Genomic DNA, 21,832 nt, shown 5'->3' with positions numbered 1-21,832 from the left:
GTCTGTGTCCCAATTTCCCCTTTTCATAAGGACCAGAGTCGTGTTGGAGCTGACCCTAATGATTTCATTTTTAACTTGAGTACCTCTGTAAAGACCCTGTCTCCAAATCAGGTCGCATTCTGAGGGACCGGGGGTTAGGATTTCCATCCTAAATATGAGGTGGGAGGGGACACAACTCAGCCCGTAACACGTGGCAGCAGGCCACACATGTGTAGGCTCACTCAGGTCCCTGTGTCCTTGGGTGGTTGGCAGTCCTTGGAGACAAGGAGATCCTGGTCAGAGCCAGCCTGAGGCCCCTCACCCAGGTTCTCACTTCTCACCTTGGAGCCTCGAGGGCCCAGGGAGCTCTGGTGGAATAGGGTGGTCAGTCTGGGGTGCAGACCTTTCGGGGGGTTGGTGGGGGCAGGGAGCTCAGCGACTCAAAGGCCAGAGCCCAGCTGGGAGGCAGGGCCAGAGGCTTCTGCAGAAAAGGGGCCTGCCTGGAGGTTTCCAAGGCTGTGGGCAGAGGTGGATGGAGCAGGGTACTGAGAACCTGGAGACTGAGACCCCTGTGTCCCTCAGGTGTACCTCTGGGAGCAGCAGCGACTGGCTGGGCGGCTCCCCCGGGGAGCCACTGGGGACTCCGTGCTGCCTCCCCTGGCCCAGGGCGGTCACCGGCCTCTGTCCAGGGCTCAGTCTTCCCCAGCCGCGCCTGCCTCCCTGCCAACCCCAGAGCCCACCAGCCAGGCCCGTGTCCTGCCCAGCTCAGAGACCCCTGCCCGGACCCTGCCCTTCACCACAGGTAAGGCCCGGATTGGAGGGCAGGAGGAAGTGGCTGCGTGCACACGGAGCCTCGGGGCAGAGGACCATGTCTGTGTCATGGTTCACTCAGGACATTTTTCGAGGCCACAGAACACTTTCTTAGTCTTATGAGATCCCCCCAGTGTCCCGTGGAGCAACTGGCTGTTCTCATTTTACAACTGAGGAGACCCAGGCTCAGGAAATCGAAGGGGACAGCAAGCTGGCAGTCAGGTCAAGCTAAGAACTCAGGTCTCCGGACGACTAGCCCGGGCCCTCAAAAGTGATATTTATTATTGTTGCTCTGCTTGTGAAAATAACTCAAGAGCATTTTAGAAATTTTGAAGAACACAGAGAAGCCTAAGAATGGAACAAAAATCACCAGCCAGTATCCCCGCCACCCAGAGGCAACCCCTTGTAAATGCTGCCATATTTCAAGCCAGTCTTTGTTTTAGCCACATCTATAAATCCCACATACAGTACATTTTGTGGCTACATTTTGTACCCTGCTTCATTCAGTTTGCACGTTATGAACACCTTGTGATATAATTAAACTTTAAAAATGAGATCTTGTAGTATGTCATCACAGTATTTTTGTTTAAAGGTTTCCTATGGGTTGAGCAGTTAGGTGGTTACTCATTTTTGCTCATTTGAATTTCCTTGTAAATTTCTATAAATCTCCCCTCATCCCTGGGATTGTTTCCCGAGGGTCACTGTCAAGGAGTGGCATCCCCGGGTCAAATGCTGTGAGCATTCTGAAGACCCTAATGTCCTGAGATGTTCTGAAAGTGACCCTCCCACTGGCAGCGTGCAGGGCCTTCCTCTGGGCGTCCTGCTGGTCAGGCTGAAACAGTCACTTCCCCAAAACTGCATCTGTCCTGTCACGTGGCCCACTGTGGACTTCCCAGCTCCCAGTTTGGGGGCGCCTATTTGGGTCCTGACATCCAGTGCGAGCCCCTGGCATCAGGCCTCCCTGTGTTAGGCTCTGAGCTCTTGAGGTCATGGTCATTGTCCCTGGGCCACGTGAGGGGGGTCAGTGAGTCGGGAAGGCAGCGGCTGGGTGGCGGTTGTGCTGGCCGGGGCTGCGTGGTGTGTGGGTGAGGTACCCAAGGCCGCCTGGGTAAGCAGCTGGGGGTGTGCGTACGGGCTCCGAGGGGCAGGATGGGGCATGTGGGGCTGTGCGGGGGTGTGGAGGGCGTGCCCGGCCTGGCTCCATGGTGGGGCTGGGGGTGGGGACTCCCCGGGGCCCTGGCCCTGACCCCTGCTCCCCGCAGGGCTGGTCTATGACTCAGTAATGCTGAAGCACCAGTGCTCCTGCGGAGACAACAGCCGGCACCCGGAGCACGCAGGCCGCATCCAGAGCATCTGGTCCCGGCTGCTGGAGCGGGGGCTCCGGAGCCAGTGTGAGGTAAGGAGGCAGCGTAGGGGCTGTGGGGTCGGAGGAGCTGAGGGTCACAGAAGGGAAGGGGCTGGGAGGCCCTGGAGCCAGAGTGAGATGAGGGGCGGCGGGGTGGTGGGAGTGGCAGGGAAGGGGCCGAGCAGGGGCTCAGGAGCCCTGTGGGTCCTTCCTCAGTCTCTACGGGGCCGGAAGGCCTCCCTGGAGGAGCTGCAGTCAGTGCACTCGGAGCGGCACGTGCTCCTCTATGGCACCAACCCGCTCAGCCGCCTCAAACTGGACAATGGGAAGCTGGCAGGTAGGGAACCGATGGCGCGTGGGGCCCCCAGACCTACCCTGGCTCACCCAGCCTGAGCATCCCCTGTGCTCTAGTCCTAGCTCCGCCCAGCCTGTCCCTCCAGCGTCCGGGACACCCTCATGCCGCCCTTAGTCCCTCGGCTGCCCACCTCCACCCCTCCCTGCCCACCCTGCCTGGCCCTCTTCTCAGAGCTTCCCCGCTCCCAGCCGGAGGCAGAGCAGATTCGGCTCACACACCTGGACCTCTCCCCACAGGGCTTCTGGCACAGCGGATGTTCGTGATGCTGCCCTGCGGTGGCGTTGGGGTAAGTGTGCCGAGGTCTCGAGCGCGCGTGGCCATGGGCTCTCAGACCTCCTCCCTTGCGTTCTCCCAGGCCCAGCCCCTGCCTGCTTGTTCTTGTGGTTCTGCCGGGCCCCGTGGGCCAGGGGCTCTCCCGTAGCGCCCCTGTGCCGGCTGGAAGCTCCCTGTGGCGGGCATGTCCTCCTGAGGGTGGAGTCCCATCCCTCACACTTGCAAGGCATTTGGTGGATGTTGAGGAGGCCCAAAGAGCAGGGCCGGGCCCGGGCCCGGGCCCGGGGCTCGTCTCCCGTCGTGAGCACGCTGGCCTCCAGGCTGCTTTGCGTCACTGGAGTGGGCTGCCCGGCCTGGGGCTGCAGGGATGCCTCTGGTGTCCTTGGCGACCCAGGCCTGTCCCTCCCACGCCCTAGCTTTCCCTGCTCCCTCTCACCCCGCCGGGGGACTTCTGCGTGCTGGCAGTGCTCTCCTCCCCTCAAAAGGTCCCTGTGCAAACCAAACCGGGCGTGTGGAGGCCGGGGACGGAGGCCCGGTCCTGGAGGGAAATGGGAGCTGTCGCTGGGGGGCTGCGTGGGAGCCGGTCAGCGCCCTGTTCACAACTTCCCATTTCTTGCCACTTTCTGATTTTTCCAACTGTTGTTGCTTCTGTTTTCTCCTCCCTCCGCTCCCTCTCTGTCTCTGTCTCTCTCTCTTTCTCCAGCCTCTTGCGACTCTCTCTGCCTTCCTCGCCTCTCTCGGTCCGCCTCGCCCTCCCCATCTCCCCATCACGCCCCCCGGCCCCTCCCTAGCCTTGAGGCCCAGGGACTGGGTTTGGGGGGCCTCCCAGCCTGGGCTAGGGGCCCCGAGTGGAAGACAGTGGTGCAGACGGCCCCTCGAGCTCCGACGGTCCCGAGGGCCTGAGCAGAGTCAGCTGGGGCTTAAAACCCCCTCCAGGCCCAAACCCCAAGTCCCGCCCAGGTAACGCCATGCCCCCTCCTCTGACCGGGGGGCAGGCGCGATGCTGCCGGCAGAGTGCTGGCCAGTTGCGGGCTGGTGATATGGACTGAAGCTGGGAAGGAGAAGTCGTGCCGGGACTGGGGGACACGGGAGGCCTTGCTTTTCTGGGCGGCGGGGCAGTGGGGCGGCAGCGCCGTCTGCCCAGCTCCCTGCCCCTGGGGTCCTGGCCGTGGGGTGGGCACCGCCCCCCGGGCCCTGGCTGCCGTGGGAGGCCTTGGATGATGCGGGCCCTGACTCTGGCCCCCGCAGGTGGATACCGACACCATCTGGAACGAGCTGCACTCCTCCAATGCGGCCCGCTGGGCTGCCGGCAGCGTCACTGACCTCGCCTTCAAAGTGGCTTCCCGAGAGCTAAAGGTAGGAGGTTCGAGTGGAGGGTGGGCAAGCCACGGAGGAAGGAGGCAGAGGATGGGGTAGCGGGGAAGGCCAGACCCGACACCCAGCATCACATTCCTCTTGGATATCACCACAGGGTTTCGAAAGGGAAATTGAGAGCTCTGGGGACCAAGATGAGATCTGAACCCTAGGCTCCTGTTACCTGGTGGGGAAGCAAGCCACTGTGCCCCTGGCCCTGTGGTCTCTAAGAGAGACAGGGTCACGATCATCCAGGATCGGTTAACACAGACCCGCTGTGGACCGTGGGCAAGTTGCAGGGCTTCTCGGGAGCCCCGTGCATTGGCAGAGCGCCTGTTGGTGATGCTGAGGCTTTACAGACCGGGTTGGCGCTCATTTGCTCATTTGCTCCGGGCTGGGCACCTTACGGGGGCTTGTGCCGAGCACCCCCCCCGCCCCGCCTGCTGTTTAGGAGCTCACAGCCCAAGTCCTGGCTCCACCATCTGCAACCAGGCAACTTTGCACATGTTGTCAAACCCGCGGAAGCTCCAGGTTTCTGCTGTCTGTAAACCAGATATAATTACAATGTTTATCTTATGAAGATTACATAACGTTTATCTCAGAGAGCTGTGAGGATGAAATCCAGCATTTACCCAGTGCTCAGCACAGTGCCAGGCACATAGATTTGGCCCAACAAATAACAGCTGTTGTGATTCCAAAGTGGTAACAGCCAGGAGCCACCGGGGTGGGAGGTTCTGTGTTCACGGCCCGGGGGTCAGCACAGGGCCCTTGATACCCAGCCTGGTCATGGTCAGTCACACTGGCAGCTCTTGCCCTGTGGTCCCTTCTCGGGGGAGGAGCCTGGGGATGGGGTGGGCGGGGGCAGGTTCATGGAGGTGCGGGTCAGAGGTCTGGCTGTTCGGTTGACGAGCATACTTTCTGTTTCCAGAACGGTTTTGCTGTGGTTCGGCCCCCAGGACACCACGCAGACCATTCCACAGCCATGTAAGGCCTGGGGGAGGCCTGGGTGGGCTGAGGTAGGGGGCAGGCCCTCAAGGCCCTCCTGTTGGGATGTTCCCCCTCCTTCCTCTGAGCCTTCTGGGGCTGGGCCGGGCCAGAGGCAGGTGGAGGGGGTGCGGCACGGGGAGGGAATGGGCTGACACGACCTCTCTTTTCCTTCCAGGGGCTTCTGCTTCTTCAACTCAGTGGCCATCGCCTGCCGGCAGCTGCAACAACAGGGCAAGGCCAGCAAGATCCTCATCGTGGACTGGGTGGGTCCCGGGTCCTGGCCCCGTCAGGTCCGAGAGGCCTGTGGAAAGAGCCCTGAGCCTGGCGTTAGGAGACATGGCTTCACGTCCTGCCTAGTTCCACATTAGCCTCCCCGAGCCTCGGTTCCCCCACTGTGTAAAACGGGGGAGATGCGGTGAGGATAATGCCCCCATCACGGGGCTGTTGGGAGGCCCCGAGGAGATGGTATATGGAAAGGCCTCAGCTCCCACAGGGGAGGGGCCATTTGAATGCCGTATTCTGGCCTCTGTCGGCTTCTTTCTGCAGATCTGATCACTTCTGCCTTTCTCCTGCAGGCAATGACCAGTAATAACACATAACATCAACACACCACTCATCGCATCCACACATTCATGGTTTCACGCCGCTTATGTTTAACCCTGACTCTGACCTGGTTTACAGATGAGGAACGTGAGCACAGAGAGGTTAGGTAACTTGCACACAGCTCTACACCTCGTCAGTCCTGAGACTGTGATTTGAACCGAGGCCTGTTAGCTCTGGAGCACGGCCTCGTGCTCTGCTTTGCCTTGACATCTAACTACTCTGCATTGACATCTGCTTATGGGACATTCCTACACAGAATGGAGGAGGGTGGAGGAACTTTCCACACTTGCGCCCACGCGTGGTCCTGTGAGTTACCATGGCTCTCCCTGGAGGGGCGGCGCTGGGCCTTATGGTCCAGCCCCTCTGCTGCGGAGCATGGTTTCCATCACTTGCATCACTCCGTGACCTTGGGCAAGACACAATAGCGAGAGTTCCTGACATGTGTGACCCTGGACTCTTCCCTCTCCTGGCACTAATCCTTCCCTGGCACGTACTCTTTCCTCTCCTTCAGGGTTTCGTGTTATTGCTACCCCCACCTAGCGTGCTATGTACACATCTATACATACAGGGGGAGACTGAGGCTCAGAGAGTGCCCGTGGGTCACGCGACAGTTTAGCTCTAGGAGCCCCCATGTTCTCACCCCCAGTCTAGACTCCTGACCCTCAGAATGGTCACCGACCTTGAAACCTTTCCAACCTGCCCCAGTCTCCATGTCTCTGCTTTCAGACCTGCCGTAATCCACTGCCCATCTCCCTGCACAGGACGTTCACCATGGCAACGGCACACAGCAGACCTTCTACCAGGACCCCAGCGTGCTCTACATCTCCCTTCATCGCCACGACGATGGCAACTTCTTCCCGGGCAGTGGGGCTGTGGATGAGGTAACCACACCTTCCAGCCCCACTGACTCTCCCTTGTGGCCCTTACTCTGCCCCTGTCGCGACTAGCTGTGTGATCTGGGCAGACTGTTTAGCCGCTCTGAGCCTCAGTTTCTCCATCTGGAAGTGAAGAGGCTGGATGAGCTGGTCTTGCAGCACTGACATCCTGGGATCCCTCTCTTGGGACTCTGCTCTCCTCACGTCTCTCTTGCCTCCTGTTTTCCAGGTGGGAGCTGGCAGCGGTGAGGGCTTCAATGTCAATGTGGCCTGGGCTGGAGGTCTGGACCCCCCAGTGGGGGATCCTGAGTACCTGGCCGCCTTCAGGTAAGTGCTCTGGGGACCCAGAGGAGGCCTGGCCCAGCAAGGCCACCCTCTCCTCCCCTTTTCCAACAGCACCAGGTTGGAGGCGATCAGGTGGCCAGCCTGTCCTCATCCAATTACTAGACATTACAAGCCAGCCCCAGAGTGGGCCTATGGACTGAGACAAACAAAGGGAAAGGCACTGTTACACTGGCCTCTAGGGGCCTCCAGTCCCTGTGGGAAGACAGGAAACACAGAATGAAAGGTCAAAGGGTGCTTTATATTATAAAGTTTATAATGTCACACGTTACCAAGAGCCAGTGTTGACCTGAGTGCGGGGAGATGGGCAGGGTGGAGTGAGCAGCTCTGCACAGGAACTGAGAAACTTAACTTGTGGAGAAAGAGGGAGAGCAAGCAGGTGATGTCCGTATTGGGGGAGTTGCTTAAGAAAGGCCATTCTAGAAGAGGGACTTTGCTCAGGATCCCTTATATCTTTCACTCTGAGGATTCCTATACTCCATTTGGAAAAAGAGAACCCTGGAAGTAGGTCTCCATATACTTTTCTAGAGTGTTCTCGATGAGAGCTAATTCTGTAGGAGCCCTGGGCTGGGGAGTTCCTGGCATCTGTGTGCCCAGAGCCCGGGGCCTTGAAGGACACCAAAATAGACCCCCGAGTTGGGTGAGGGATGGAGGGAGGCAGCTGTGAGGGGCCAGCGGGGGCAGAGGACGAGAATGGATCTGGTGGCCCAGGACCTCAGAGGGAGTCCGTCGCCCTGGTCAGCTCTCAGGTCGAGTGGTGAGGTGTGGCCAACTCAGTCCTAAGTGGGTGGCAGCTTAGAGCTGAGTGTTTCCAGTGTTTCCCTGAGGCTTAGTGACCTGCCCCTTCCCGAGGCCCTGCCCACCGCACCCCCCGAAACACACACACGAACACACCCACACGCCCACTCCTCTTTCATTCCCTCGGGTGCCTTCCTGCCTCTCGCCAGTGAAGTGCCCTGGGTGGCTGAGTCCTTAGGCTGTACCAGGGACATGGGTGGCCAGCCAAGGTCAAGGAAGTCAGAGGCATCTGCTCATCCTGCTGGGAGAGTGGGTGTCTAGGAGTCCTAAGAGCAGGGTGCCCCCAGTAGAGTTGGTGGGAGAGGGCTGGCGGGGCCCTTGGCCTCTCTGCCCCTGGCAGCCCTGCACAGCGTGGTGAGCGCCCCCTTCTGCCCACACAGGATAGTCGTGATGCCCATCGCCCGGGAGTTCTCTCCGGACCTGGTCCTGGTGTCAGCTGGGTTTGATGCTGCCGAGGGTCACCCACCCCCACTGGGTGGCTACCATGTTTCCGCCAAATGTAAGGAGGGCCCAACCCAGGGGGCAGGTATAGGGAGTGAAGGCTAGGCCGGGAGGGGCGGCACAGCCCAAGGCTAGGGGGAGGTGGCAGTGGCTGGCCCAGGGCCCCAGCACAGACCAGGTCAGTTCGCCGTGGGAGGCCTAAGTCACAACCAGGGGGCTTAAGTCCCACAGACCTGGAAGCTCAGTCACAGGACTCCTCCCACCCCAGCTGTGTCCTTCCCAGGCTGGGCTGGCAGCTTCTCCTGGGGGGCAGTGGGGAGGAGCCCACTCAAGCCCACTGGGCCATGGGGCCTGGAGGACAGAGAGGAATATGGTGTGTCTTAGGGAAAGCGACATGGGCTGGAGTCCATGCCCTGGGTTCCGGTCCTAGCCCTGCCATAGCTGCCCTTAACCTCTCTGAGCCTTCAGTGAGGCACTGACAGGATTTACGGGGGATTCCGTGTGAAGGCACTTGGGAAAGTAGAGGTTTACGCGTGAGTCACTCTTTCTAAGGGAGGAGTCAAGCAGGGAAATCCCAGAGGTAGGGAGGCCCCTCCCGTCCACGCGCCCTCACGCCCCTCGCGCGACCGTCCAGGTTTTGGGTACATGACGCAGCAGTTGATGGGCCTGGCGGGAGGCGCGGTGGTGCTGGCCTTGGAGGGTGGCCACGATCTCACAGCCATCTGTGACGCCTCTGAGGCCTGTGTGGCCGCTCTTCTGGGCAACAAGGTGAGGTGCCTGCCCCTGATCCGTGCGTCGGTGGGGCAGGGCGTCCGGCTCTCCCAGGAGTGCCCCAGGGAGCAGGTAGACAGGGCGCCTCCCTGAGGGCATGCAGATGGGCGGGGTGGGGGTGGCCAGGCCTGGGATGAGGGGAGCGGCGTGGATGCCTCTTCCCCAGGTCAGGCGTGGGGCCGGCGTCCCCTGCCCTAGGTAGAGCCGGGAGCACGTGCCTATTTGCGCTTGGAAAGCGGGGGCCCGGGGGTGGGAGAGAGCTGCGCCTGGGGGTCCCTGAGAGATGGGTGACTGATGTACTCTTTTCTTCTGTAGGTGGATCCCCTCTCAGAAGAAGGCTGGAAACAGAAACCCAACCTCAATGCCATCCGCTCTCTGGAAGCTGTGATCCGGGTGCACAGTGAGTGTGGACAGAGGACACCGCTGACCCCAGACTTGGGAGAAACTTGGGGCTCTGCTGCCCCCAGTGACCAGGGCCCCAGGTCTTCCAGCACCAGCCAGGCCAGGGGTGCTGCTGCTCTGGAGTAGGCTTCCTATCAAGTACCCCATGATAATGGGAAGCAGCCCCCCCCCCCACCCCACCATGAGTGGATACCCTTGGAGCCCTCCAGATGGACCCAGTGGGGACCAGGCAGGACTGGCCTCCCATCCCCAGCTGCTGCCCTAGGCCAGGGCCCTGCCCACAGCAACACTCAGGCCTTGTTTGTGGAAGTGCTGGTTCCCACCCTAACCCTCAAACCTGGCCGCAGGGTCTTAGGAGCTGCAGGGTGCTTTGGGGGCTGAGTCTTAGGTTAACCCCACATTTGGAAAGCACTTTAAATTTTCAGCTTCAGCTCAGCCTGTGGAGCTCTTTATGTAAAGACCCGTGATCTATGCCAGGGATACAAAAATGAACAAAATAGGTTTCCCACATCCGGGCTCAGTAGGGCTGTTGTACATGACAGTGAAGCTGCTGTGGGTACTCGGTATGGAGCCCTTCCACTGGGCCGGGCTCTGGGCTCCGTGGACATTATTTCTCGCCACGGCAGGCAGGACGGTCGTGTCCATGGTCTAGATGGGGCGGTGGGCGTCCAGGGTGGTAAGTGGCTTGCCAACAGCCAGACAGAGTGGCCGCGGTGTTGGCCACCTCTCCCGACACTGTGTCCTCTGGCCTCCCATGCCTGTGCTGCGCTGAGCGCTGCCAGGGGCTACGTGTGAGGGGGACCCTGGGCTCCAGCAGGCCAGGGCTCAGGGCTCCGTGAGGTCACCATGACACAGACCCCATCTAGGGGAAGGGAGGCCCTAATGGGGCACTCAGGAACCCCACACCCATGGGAATGGGTTAGCGGTGGCCTTTCAGCCAAAGCCGTGTGGCACTGGCTTGGACCTCTGCGAGGGCCCCTCACTGCCACGCTGAATCCGCACTGCTCACCCTGTCAGGGCTTGGGGGGCCGAGTCAGGGAGCGTGTTGCACTGAGGGTGGAGGCAGGTGAGAGCTGACCCCACACCGAGGACGCGTCCGCTACTCCTGGGCCTGAGATGTGCAGCCTCAGGATCAGTCTAGGATGCGTGGTGGGCAGGTGGAGGGCCTTGTGCCCCCAGCCCTTTCTGACTCGGCTTCTTACCCAGGTGAATACTGGGGCTGCATGCAGCGCCTGGCCTCCTGTCCAGACTCCTGGGTGCCCAGGGTGCCAGGGGCCGATGCAGAAGAAGTGGAGGCAGTAACTGCACTGGCATCCCTCTCCGTGGGCATCCTGACTGAAGAGCGGTAATGCCAGACCCCTGGCTCACAGCCCCTCCACCCCCTCGGACCCTCCCAACCTGCAGAGCCCAGGCTTCAGCCCAGCCACGACGGCCTTCTCGGGCTTCCTGGGAAGCTGGGCTCAGGCCTTTCCCCTGGCTCTTCAGCAGCAACCCCCCCTTTCCCTCCCCCAGGACCTCAGAGCAGCTGGTGGAGGAGGAAGAACCCATGAATCTTTAGGCTACAGGACGGATCTGCCCCTGCCGCGCCCCGCCCCGCCCCGCCCCGCCCTGCCCTTCGGACCTGGTTCTCTTCCAACCTCTGGCAACAGTACCCGTTCCCGGGGTCTTCAGAGATCCTTCGGGCAGGTAGTCGGGGCCAGAGAACAGCCTCTTGACAGTCACCCCAAGGAGCCTGGGAAGGCCCCTGGGTCTAGCATAGGGACCAAAGAAGACCCTGACAGGAGGCCGGCTGCGTAGCCAGCCGGGACCCAGTAGGGCTCTCCCCGAAGCACAGTCTACCCCTCTGGGGTCTGGGCCCCTAGCTGGGCCCCCGATCCTCAGGCCTGCACAGAGGAGGACTGGCACAGCCGGGCCCGCTCACAACCACTATTCCTGGTTCTGTAGACCCCCGACTTTGCACACAGCCCCAGGCTCCACACAGAAATGTGAACTCGGCCTCTGCCAGAGTGGCCCTTCCTAGGCTCTGGGGGAGGGAGGATGGGTAGCAGGGGCAAAGGGGTCCCATGTCCCTGCGTGCAGGGGGAGTCCCTCCTCTCCTGCTTCCTCAGATGACTCTGGAAGCTTCCTCCCCACCACTGGGCAGTGAGACAGACCTCCCTCTGAGAGCAGTCATCGGCAGGCCTCCCATCTGGTCCCTGCCCCTGCCAGAGGCCACCTGCGTCAGCCATCTCAGGGCTCTGGTGCAGCAGACAGGTGCTCCTGGAGTTCTTTGCTTCCTGATCCAATGGTGCCAAACCCTTCATCTCCCCTCAGAAGCACAGCATGACCCCCAGGGACCCCTCAGTAGTCACCACCCCCCTCCGTGAGCCTTCTCTTTCTGGGGTCTCCCCCACCCCAGCTGACTCCTGCCCTACATAGGACTAGCTTGGCTGAGGGGAAAGGGGGTGGGAGAGTGAATGGACGACATGGGGGAGGGGAGGCTGCCCTGGCAAAGACTTCGAGGCTTCTGGGGTCCAGGCCTGGGGCCAAGAAGGAAAGTGTGTGTGTGTGTGTGTGTGTGTGTGTGTGAGACAGCGAGTAAGAGGAGGGTTTGTATGTGTGTGCACGAGTGTGTCTTCCTGAGGACCACCATGCCCTGTGTATGTATGCATGTTTTTGTAAAAAAGAAAAAAAAAATGGAAAAAAAATCTGAACAATAAATGTTTTATTTGCTTTAAAGGTTCATGTGAAAGGGCCTCCGGGGGTTGAGGGGTGGGCAGCGGGCCTACAGCTACACAGCACAGCCTGTGCCTGATTCATTGTGGAAGAGAAGGGACAGGTTGGGCCGTGGGGCAGCCCCCCTCCAGCTCCTTGGCCTTCTGTGGCCGCTGCCTTGCAGGAAGAATCCATTCTGAACACACCCTGCCTGCCCCCGCCTGCCCCCGCCTGCCCCACCTCTGGGTAGTGAAGAGGCGGCAGCTCTGGGCTGAGTCCATAGACAGAGGGCCCGTAAGGGCGTGGGGAACATGGATGCCTGCAGACCCGGCTCGCTAAGGCTCCCCTAAAGAGTCCTGAATCAGACGTACCTGGGTTCAAGTCCCAGCTGGGAGCTCAGGTAAGTCACGTCACCTCCTGGGGCCTCTGTTTATCAGTTAAAGGCTCCCGAAATAGACACTGTTTGGTTCCTTCCTGCTCTAATGTACCATGACTTCTTAAGCATGTGCTGAGCCTAGAAGAGAAGAACGGGTGAGACAGCAGGCCTGGGCGAGCTCATCCAGTGGCGCCTGTCTTTATGGTTCCGAGGCGGCCAGGCTTCTTCAGCCAGCAGAAAGAGCAGCCTCATCACCTCCGACCTGGGCCCAAGCCCTCACAGCCTGGAGAATACGAGGGGAAGCACGTTCATCCCCTTCCCATCTGTCCTGGCCTCTTGGGGCGATAGGCACTCAATCCCACAGACGTTGCTGAGACTGTGCCCGGGGGCATCCTCGCCCTGGCTGGGTGGTTTGCTGAGGGGGCTGGAGGAAGAGAGCTGAACTGTGGGTTCCCCCATGCCAAGTGGGACCAGAGGGAGAGGGTCCCCTCTGAGCTAAGGAAATGGCTTGATGAGATGACTGGAGACCCCCATTGCCACCCACCGCTCCCATAGTCCACCCCATAAGAAAGCACCAGAGGCTAGCTGATACAAATGGCTGCTGTATTTCTGCTAAAGTGACAGTGACACAGATAAGGCAAAGAGCTGAGGGGCAGGACACATCAGGTGGGAAGGGGGTAGACCGTGCAAAATGACAACCTAAGACAAAAAGATGGATGGAGCCCCTTCCCTTCCGAGTTAGGTGAGCCCTTGGGCCAGTGTATAGGCAGTAAAGCAGATTTTGTCCTTCAGAAGGGAGATTTTAAAAGAGAAAAGCTCTAGGTGAAGGGCAGGGGCAGGAGTGGGGGAGGCATCTCGGGGCCAGGGGTAGTCTGGGTGCCATGAGGGGCAGGCATGAGAAGGCCAAGTGGAAATGTGGGGCTGGGGCTGCCTGGTACAGGTTTGAGGGTTCTTTCTAGCCCACCCCGTGCTGCCCCCTTCCCCAAAGCCCTTCGGGGGGCAGAAGCACCTTCCCCAAGACCCTTAGTCTGGTCTCATTTGGGGCGTCCTGCTTTGGGGTGTGTGGTGAAGGGGAGGATGGCTCTAGCATACTCATGGGAACCACCTCTGCGAGGAACAGGGTGGGTGGAAAGAGGGACACTGAACTCCCCTCGGGTCCCCAGGCCTTGGGAAAAGAGAAGCAAGTGTCACCATCCCTGGGGCCAATGAGTTCAGCTACCTGACTCTTGGGGGACAACAAGATGGGGGTGCTGGGGTAAGGGGCTGAGAAGTCTCTACTAGAGATCCCTTACCTGACCTGACCTCCCCAGGGTCCCGTCCCACCTGAGGGAGAGTGTCTAGGGCAGCAGGGACCCCTGCCCCCAGGCACAGGTCAAGGCCCCACTGCCCTACCCCTTGCCTGTTGCCCTGGCCCTACTTAGAAAGACTGCCCACTGAGTGCTAAGAAAATAGATCCACTTGAAAAGGTCTAAAGCTGCCCTCCAGTCAGGCTGATGAGCAACGTGGCAGGACCCCTTTCCACAGCACCCAGGGTTCCCCCCAAGGGGACAGGACAGCTCCCAGGGAGACCACTGTCCTCCTGCTGTATACTTTCTGCCCCGGTTCTGGGGTTCCCAGGGGGTGTACAAGCCCGCCTGCTGTCTCAGAGGCTGAGTCCAGGTCCTGAGGACCACCAGGGTGCGGAGACCTCATCGCTCAGGTCAGAAATCGCTAAGGATGCTGATGTCGGCAAAGTCAGCCCGGTAGCGGTGGGCGTAGAGGCTGAGCAGGAAGGCCCATTTGAAGGAAATGAAGCTCCACACACAGGAGAGGTAGTAGCTGTTGGGGTCTGTGAGGCCTGCAGGGGAGAGGAACCCAACCGTGACTTGAGAGGACCTTGCCCTTGACCCTAGCCACCATGCCACAGGCCCCGGGCCATCCTTCCCCACAACCTCCAACAGAGGCTGAACTGAGCCAATGGAGAGATCAGGTGTGATAGAGGTTTCAGAGCGTTCAGAGTTTGCAGGCAGGAAGCAGTGGGGATGAGGGATGGTCAGGGTTGGCTAATCACTGGGCTGTATCATCCGCTCTGCTTCTGTGACACTGACCCTAGGCCACTGCCTTCCAATGTGCTTCAGCATCAGAGCGGGCAGGAACAGCCTTTGGCTACTTGCAGACTGCAGCCACCAGGGGGCGCTCCCATACCCTCCGCTGGAGGCTAAAAAGGGCGGCTAACCACACACTCCTGGGTGCTGAATGCTGCACACACTTCCCACGCGTTTCATTGACCCATTCCAACCCAGGGGCGGGGATGGGGGGCGTCCATTCTCCCCACTTTTACAACGAGAAAACTCCGGCACAGGGAGGTTAAGTGGTCTGTCCAGTCCCTTGGACCTAAGTGTTGAACCCAGGACAGGAATCCCGGGCCTCCTGAGTGCTCCACCCACCGGCCCTCCCACGCCCTCCCTTTGTGGAGGCCCTTACTCTGGTGTCCGGTGACGGCCAGCACAAGAAAGGTGCAGAAAGTGGCGACGGAGACGGCCGAGAAGAGGACGCCCACGAAGAAGAAGCCACGCAGCCCCTTGAGCCACGTCCTCCAGAAATCCTGCATGTACATCACGTGCGTCACCAGGACCCACAGCGCTAGCACACCTGCCGGGAGAGATGGCTCAGGCAGCGCCCCTCTCCTCACCTGCTGACCCCCCAGAGCCCTGCAGGTCCCCCAGGCCAGGCTCTTCGCATAATAACAGTAGTGTTGGCCTTTTCACTCTCCTGGTAAAGTGGAGTTTGCTGGAGGCCACGTGGCCTGTGATATGAAGAGGACGTGAACGCAAAAGCAGCTAGGAGAATCTGGCTGCCTTTTACTAAGCTACACATTAACGAGATCTGCAAAAAATATAAAACTATGTCATTCTTCTCCCTAATTTTTTTGTTTTGGAAAACCTGAATACTTCTTACAAAAAAATGTTACTTATGTTAACACAATGTTATTATTATTATATTTTTTGCGGTACGCGGGCCTCTCACTGTCGTGGCCTCTCCCCTTGCGGAGCACAAGCTCCAGACGCGCAGGCTCAGCGGCCATGGCTCACGGGTCCAGCCGCTCCGCGGCACGTGGGATCCTCCCGGACCAGGGCACGAACCCGTGTCCCCTGCATCGGCAGGCGGACTCTCAACCACTGCGCCACCAGGGAAGCCCACAATGTTATTTTTAATATTACTTTAAAATGCTTAAAACTGTTCTCAGTTTTAATTTCTAATACAGTCCATATCGATAGATATAACCCACATAAACAAAATTTCCTTGGGGTCTCACCACTTTTTAAAGAGTGTAAAGGGGTCCTAAAGTCAGAAAGTTTGAGGACTGCTGCAGCCCAGCCTGCTTTCCGGGGACTCCCCACTACCCACCCTGGGGGCCACAGCTGTGAGAAGCATTCGTCCCGCCCTGATGCTTCTGCTCTCCCAGCCTTCAGAGGCCACCACCGTAACGTTGCAAGGCCTGTGGCTGAGCTCTTGGCAGTGGGGCTCTTCCCAAATTCCATGTATTGGTTTTATGGGATGGGGAGGCCCAGTGGTTAAAACCCCCAGGGCCACCCAGTACCCAAGTGGCCTTCTTCTTGCCCTTGGCCAGACTCCATTTTATTAATTTCCTTTTTAGGCCACACCACGAGGCATGCGGAGTCTAAGTTCCCTGACCACGGATCAACCCGTGCTCCCTGAAGTGGAAGTGCAGAGTCTTAACCACTGGACCGCCAGGGAAGTCCCCTAGCCAGACTCCATTCTACTAAGTCATTTGCTGAAAGGGCAGGCCAGATGCCCCCAGCCGGTCCTGGGCCTGCCCTCTGGGCCCGGCTGGGCAGTTCCCCTACGATGCCAGCTGCCGCTCAGACAATACAATGAATGCCCTCTGTGCCGGGCCGTGCCTGCCGCCGCAGCCCAGAGAGTGGAGCAAATAGCAGTTCCATTGGCAAGGGTCCAGGGCAGGGCCGCAGGGTCCCGACAAGGGACGAATGAGGGACAAGGCAGAGCCAGCTGCAAGCTGTCCACCTGTGTGTAGACCGCTGGGTCCTAGGAGTCAGGAGGCCCTTCAAAAAGTGAGCTGCACACGCTGCACGTAGAGTAGCACAGGAAGGCTGGGGAAAGTGGTCAGCTCTGGCAAGGGAGAGAAAGAAGAGAAGGTGACAGGGAGATCGGGCTGGGAGAGTGCTTTGACGGAATCTATGACGTTTTATTTTTTTAGGCTGAATGGTAAGAACGAGGGAGTTCACTAAATTGCCTATCCTTTTTTACTTGCCTGCAATATTTCATAATGTTTTTTTAAGTTGGGGGAAAATCAAAAGGCAGGGGGGAATGTCATCCCAGATCTCTGCTCTGATTACCGGCTCAGAAGCTGTCACAATTCAGGCAGCCTGGCAAGGGCCAGAAAACCACGAGACTGCCAACCAGGAGAACTGGGCCTGGCACCGATGTGCTGCTCGTGACTCTCAGAGCCTCGGCGCTTCCACATCTGCAAGTGGGGGAGCCCAAAGGTTCCGCCAGCCTGGAAACGGTGACCCAGGGCTCCCTGCTAGTGAGGACTCAGCTCTGCCAACACCTGCCGCTTCCCTTCCCACGCTGTTTGACCCACACTCTCCCAGCTCTGCCCTTGCCCACCCTCAGCCTTCCTCAGGGGTTGGGGGCCTGGAACATGGGTCCCTGCAGCCCTGGGATCAGGGTGAGGCAAGACAAGATTGTCTCCGTCCCTGCCTAGGGAGGAAGTGGAAGCAGGCCAGAGGTGGACAGAATAACAATCCCCCGGCTTCAGCTTAACGTCTTCCGTGATCTGGATGGACGGTGTGCTAGCCACCTTTTCCAGAAGTGTTTCCCAATCCTCTCACGCAGGTCCTAAGTGTTCACTGGGGGAGCTGTTTGGTTTCTTAAAGGGCCCACGGAAGGAAGCGTATTGTCACTGAGCACATCCAAGGAACCGTCAGATGGGTACCTTTGCGACCGCTCCACTTGCCCTCTATCTGCTCACTATGCCACGGAGGGGCTGAGATAGATGGCTCTCAGACGCTTTACCACTCAAAGATTCTAGAAGCCAGCTTAGGGGAAAAATAAGGTCAGAGCAATTCCCCCGTGACTCAGCAATTTCTAGGTTAGGAAGTGTTGAAATAGGGGCCTGTGGGATGCCCTCTCTTAGTCCACTGGCCACGCTCCAGTGGTGCCCCCAGAACACCCCCCCACACACACATACATCCATGTACCAAAAAGGGCTGACCAGAAGAGGAAGATGACCATTTTGGGTGTGCCAGGCCCCAGCTCTCTGTTAATAAGCAGGCACATCCTGCCCCACCTATCACTTGCCCTGCACACAGCCCTGGCCTCCAGATAAACACAGGCCACATCTGGAAGCAGGCCCGTCCCCACCGGCCCTGGCTCCCGCCTCTGTCCTTAGAAGAGGGTAGAAGAGGGATCTCCCCCAACTCCATCCATGGGGTCAGCGAAGGAGCACAAGCCCCCCGCCCCCCCCCCCCGCCGGTCCCTCCCACACCTCAGCCCTGCTCACTTCCCTGGGACACTCTGGACTCCAGGAAGCCTGGTCTGCATAACTCAGGGCAGAACAGACGGTTTCCCAGGCCCACCCGGATGCATGTCCACACCAGACCTCACCCCTCGCTCCACCCCACCTGCTTCAAGGAGCAGGGCTCTGCTCGGTGGCTCGGGGCTCAGAGCTGACAGGCCCAGGACAAGGAAGGCACAAAGATGGTCAGTGAAAGTACGCCCAGCGGCTGGGTTGGAGGTGAGGGGCCAGGAGCCCAGCGGAGCTCACAGGGAAACAGACAAGTGAGCCACTGGACCCAGGCCCTACTCTCTGCCTCCACCCCTCCCCTTCACCCCTGTCCTTTCTCAGCTCATGGGGAAGAACACAGAGCTGGTTAGACTCCTGGCAACTTTTCTATTCTTATTCTTTCCTCGGTCTACTAGACTAGAGCAAGTCTTTTTCCCAAGCGTTCCCACAGCAAAACTATTTCTTCCGCCTCTCCTCCAAGCCAGTTCTTCCCAGACGCACACCGGGATGGGAGAGACTGGGTCTCTACCCATGAACGTTTCTCCCAGGTCCCCAGGAAATCAACAGCCCCCAGCAGCCCCACCTGGCACACAGGGGAAGGAGCACGCTGGGGCTGCCCTCTGGTGACTCAGCAGTTTCTGGAAAATGCCAAGTCAGAAGCGGGGTACTCACAAATCTGCACATGCTTCATCCCCAAAAGAGGAAGAGGCTGACTGGCTGCAGACCCTCTCAGCACCCATTCAGGGCGCAGAGGGTGTGTGGCCCTGGCAACCCTCCCCCACCTGCCACACTGCCACCACCACCACCGTCACCAGGCGGCTTTGGTTCTGCGATGGCTGTCAGGGAGGTGCCAGGACCCCGCTCTAGCTGGTCGCTGCCCTAGCACCTCTTGCTGTGGGCGGCTCCACAGCTGGCCTGCCTCAGAGGCCAAGGGAAATCTGCAGGGAGGGAGAGAGGGCAGGGCTCAGGTCAGAGGGAAACCCTGGGACTCCCTGGAGCTGCCCCCCGACGGGCAGCTGAAAGATGGTTGATTCGGGGAGAGGACATACAGCTGTAGCACTCCAGACCTGAATGGGGTCTCACACAACACCCCTGTCAGCGGAATCTCCTTCCATTCCTTACGGATGAGGAAACTGAGGCCCAGGAGGCATCGATGTGCCCACGGTCACACAGCTCGGTGGGGCTCACTCCACCAGGCCAGACTCCAACACACCCAGCTCTGATCCCAGGGACAGCCCTCCCTCCTCACCCCCAACCAGTCCCCTCATCTCAAGTCTCATCGGGGCAACCCCTGGGCCTCGCCTGAAGAGTCACACCTGACTCTTCCTGAGGGGAAAGCAGCAGGCCGACAGGAAATAGGAAAACACTGCAAAGACCAGAGAATCATGAGGAACGTGGTGGGCGGTGGGGTGCAGCGGGGAAGGGAGCCAGGCGTCTGCAGATAACTGAGCAGAGGTGGGCAGGCTGGCCCCCCCCCCGGGAGGAACCACAGGTGGGGCATCTAGGCAGGCATGAGAGCAGCCCAGCCAGGCAACCACGTGCCCTTCCTCGGAGAACCCAAGTGCTCTGCCTGGCATTGCTTAGGCCGTGGTTACCTACACCCCTCTTACAGGGCAGAAGCCCCACCTCCCATCCCTTCTTGACCCAGGTGTGGCACTCAGCAAGCTTTGGGGCCATGAGCAAATCTCGTTATTTTTAGTTAGTCCATTTAGGGCTCCTGTGGCAGAGGAGTTTAATTATGGAGTCAGATCACCCTGTGCAGAACTATGAACCTTACATGTATTTTTTCCCAAAGTGCTTTCCCCACACGTGTAATTTCATGTAGCCGTGTAACCCTAGGTAAGCTATTTATTTACAGTAAGCCTCAGTTTAAGCCTGACCTGTAAAATGGACCCAATAATAATGCCTACTTCCTAGGACTAATGTAAGGATTAAATGAGATGATGGAAGCAGTTTGCTTAACAGTGTCTGACACATAGGAAGCATTAAAAAAAAAAAAAGTTAGCAAGTAGAAATGATATGCTTCGTCTTCACACCAATTCTACAACACAGAGAGGTTAACAACATGCCCAAAGGTGCACAGCGAGTACAGAGCACCGGTAAGCACCGGACCTCCACCAGCGCACTGACGTTCTCAACTCCGGTACAAGCCTCCTCTGGCCTCCTTGAGGCACAGAAAGGGCGGTCGGCGGGGCTTAGCCGACCTTGGCCCAGGAGCCACAGCAGAAGAGTGGCAAAGAGACACCAACGTGGTGGGAAAAAAAGTCGTTTCCATCAGATCCCTAGCGCGGTCCTCCGGGGCTCCGCTGAGGACTCCGAGTGCGACTCCGTTGGCGGTGGACTCCACCCTGTTAGGAGGCACATGGGCTTCCCCGGGAACCCCCAGCCCTCCTTTCCACTTACTTCTTCTCTGCCCTCACCCAGTCCCCAGGGAAGGGGCACGGATCCCCCAGCACAAGTGTGTGTGTGTGTGAAGACCGCCGGGTCTTCACACCTGGCTGCGCGAAGGAGGTGGCGAGAGCAGCGGGCGTGCAGGGAGGACGCTGTCACTGGGCCCAGGGTGGAGGGCGGACGGGCTAACCCGGGGGCGCCGGGGCTGGTGCAAATGGCACATACGGGACGTCGGCGCCTCGGGCGGGCATTGAGTCCCTGAGGCCCCCCGAGGATGTCCAGGAGCCCGGGCCCGCGCGGGGCCTGCTCTGCCCAACGCCAGTTTTGGGTAAACACCCCACCCGCTCCCCCGGAAAGCGCCGCCCGCGAGGAGCCTGCGGAGCAGCCGCCGGCTCCTCCCCGCAGCCGCGCGCCCGCGTCCGCGCAGCCGGAGCCGGGACCCAGCGACCCCCGCGCGCCCCGGGGTACCTGCGAGCCCCCCCATGGCCGCGGTCCCCGGCTGTCTGTAGACCACCGTCCAGACGAGGAAGATGGAGAAGCCGGCCACGGAGCTGAGGCCGGAGTAGGCGGCGCGGAGGCCGAGCTGCAGGCGGGACGGGGCCATGGGGCTGCGGGCGCCGGGCGCAAAAGGCGAGCGTGGCCGACGGTCACAGGTGCAGGGCCCGGAGCAGGAGCCGGGAGCCGGGAGCCGGGGGCCGAGCCGTAGCCGCCGGCCGCCCGCGCTCCGCCCCCGGCCCGCCCCCTGCGCCGCCGGCACAGCGCCCTCCGCGGCCGGAGGCCGCCCGCGCCCGGAACCACAGTGGAGGGCGCGTCCTGGGCTTGGCCTTGAGTCCTCGGGCCCCCTGATCATTTGGGGATGCCGCCTAAAAAGGCAGGTTCCGGGGTTCGTCCTCTGAGCTACAGGATATTTGGTCCCTGGCGGGGCCCGGAAATGTACGGGTGTACAAGCCAGCTGCCGTGATTACTTTTAAAATTTATCACGTTCTCCTTTAAAATTTAAGATGTAAATTTCTCGTTAAAAATCAAGATATAAAAATTAAGATAGATGAAAGTACACAGTGAGTATGATTCCTTCCGCCCCTATCTATCCATCAGGTTCCCTCCTCAGGGATTAAGCGATTCTCAGATTCTTCTCACGGAACATCTGCCCCGTCTTCTGACGTCAAACACCTCACCCTCAAGGACAGCTCCCTTCTCCTTTAATCTCCGCAAGCCTCATCCTCCCACCCCAAATCTACCAAACATCACTCCCATCAGATAGAGGCTGGAATCTATAGCAGGTGTATACTGAGCTCCCTCCGTGGGCCCAGTGCCACGCTGGGAGCCGGCAGGGAAAATCAAAAACCACAACACACGGAGCCCTCAAACACTTATAATCTAGCTGGGGAGGCCCGTCACATACTGGCACAAAATAAGTAGCCAATATACCTCGTATTTATTTCTTTTCACTGCTGTAACAGAGTACCACAGATCTAGTGGCTTCAAACAACACCCATTTATTATCCTA

At 59.4% G+C, this 21,832-nt stretch overlaps 2 protein-coding genes across 10 annotated transcripts in view; one reads left to right on the top strand and one right to left on the bottom strand.

Annotated features, from left to right (window-relative positions):
* HDAC7 (histone deacetylase 7) overlaps positions 1-12,052 on the top strand; it is a 35,362-nt gene extending 23,310 nt beyond the window's left edge. For 5 of the 9 annotated variants that reach the window (XM_089920595.1, XM_089920594.1, XM_089920592.1 and 2 more), the window contains 14 exons: positions 562-781; positions 2,052-2,185; positions 2,351-2,471; positions 2,726-2,775; positions 4,011-4,118; positions 5,044-5,099; positions 5,278-5,365; positions 6,467-6,586; positions 6,810-6,907; positions 8,101-8,219; positions 8,796-8,929; positions 9,248-9,332; positions 10,541-10,679; positions 10,799-12,052. In XM_089920595.1, the coding sequence (XP_089776721.1) occupies positions 562-781; positions 2,052-2,185; positions 2,351-2,471; positions 2,726-2,775; positions 4,011-4,118; positions 5,044-5,099; positions 5,278-5,365; positions 6,467-6,586; positions 6,810-6,907; positions 8,101-8,219; positions 8,796-8,929; positions 9,248-9,332; positions 10,541-10,679; positions 10,799-10,892 (1,566 nt within the window). In that variant the 3' untranslated portion in view covers positions 10,893-12,052. The remainder of the gene's footprint in view (positions 1-561; positions 782-2,051; positions 2,186-2,350; positions 2,472-2,725; positions 2,776-4,010; positions 4,119-5,043; positions 5,100-5,277; positions 5,366-6,466; positions 6,587-6,809; positions 6,908-8,100; positions 8,220-8,795; positions 8,930-9,247; positions 9,333-10,540; positions 10,680-10,798) is intronic. The other 4 variants (XM_022572356.3, XM_089920596.1, XM_022572358.3 and 1 more) reach the window with 1 other exon arrangement.
* Positions 12,053-12,990: 938 nt separating this feature from the next.
* Positions 12,991-21,071, bottom strand: SLC48A1 (solute carrier family 48 member 1). Its single transcript, XM_022572359.3, has 3 exons — positions 20,794-21,071; positions 14,868-15,035; positions 12,991-14,241 (listed from the first exon to the last, which is right to left on the bottom strand). The coding sequence occupies exons 1-3, from the start codon at positions 20,927-20,929 to the stop codon at positions 14,105-14,107; spliced, it is 441 nt and encodes a 146-aa protein (XP_022428067.1). The 5' UTR covers positions 20,930-21,071; the 3' UTR covers positions 12,991-14,104.
* Positions 21,072-21,832: the final 761 nt, after the last annotated feature.

Source organism: Delphinapterus leucas, chromosome 11 (assembly GCF_059928025.1).
Source record: "Delphinapterus leucas isolate spDelLeu-1000000601 "Yukka" chromosome 11, BTC_Dleu_Yukka2, whole genome shotgun sequence".
In the NCBI taxonomy this organism is placed as follows: Eukaryota; Metazoa; Chordata; class Mammalia; order Artiodactyla; family Monodontidae; genus Delphinapterus; species Delphinapterus leucas.
Note: the sequence above shows the minus strand (reverse complement) of the source record. Positions and strands in the feature narration are given on the sequence as shown.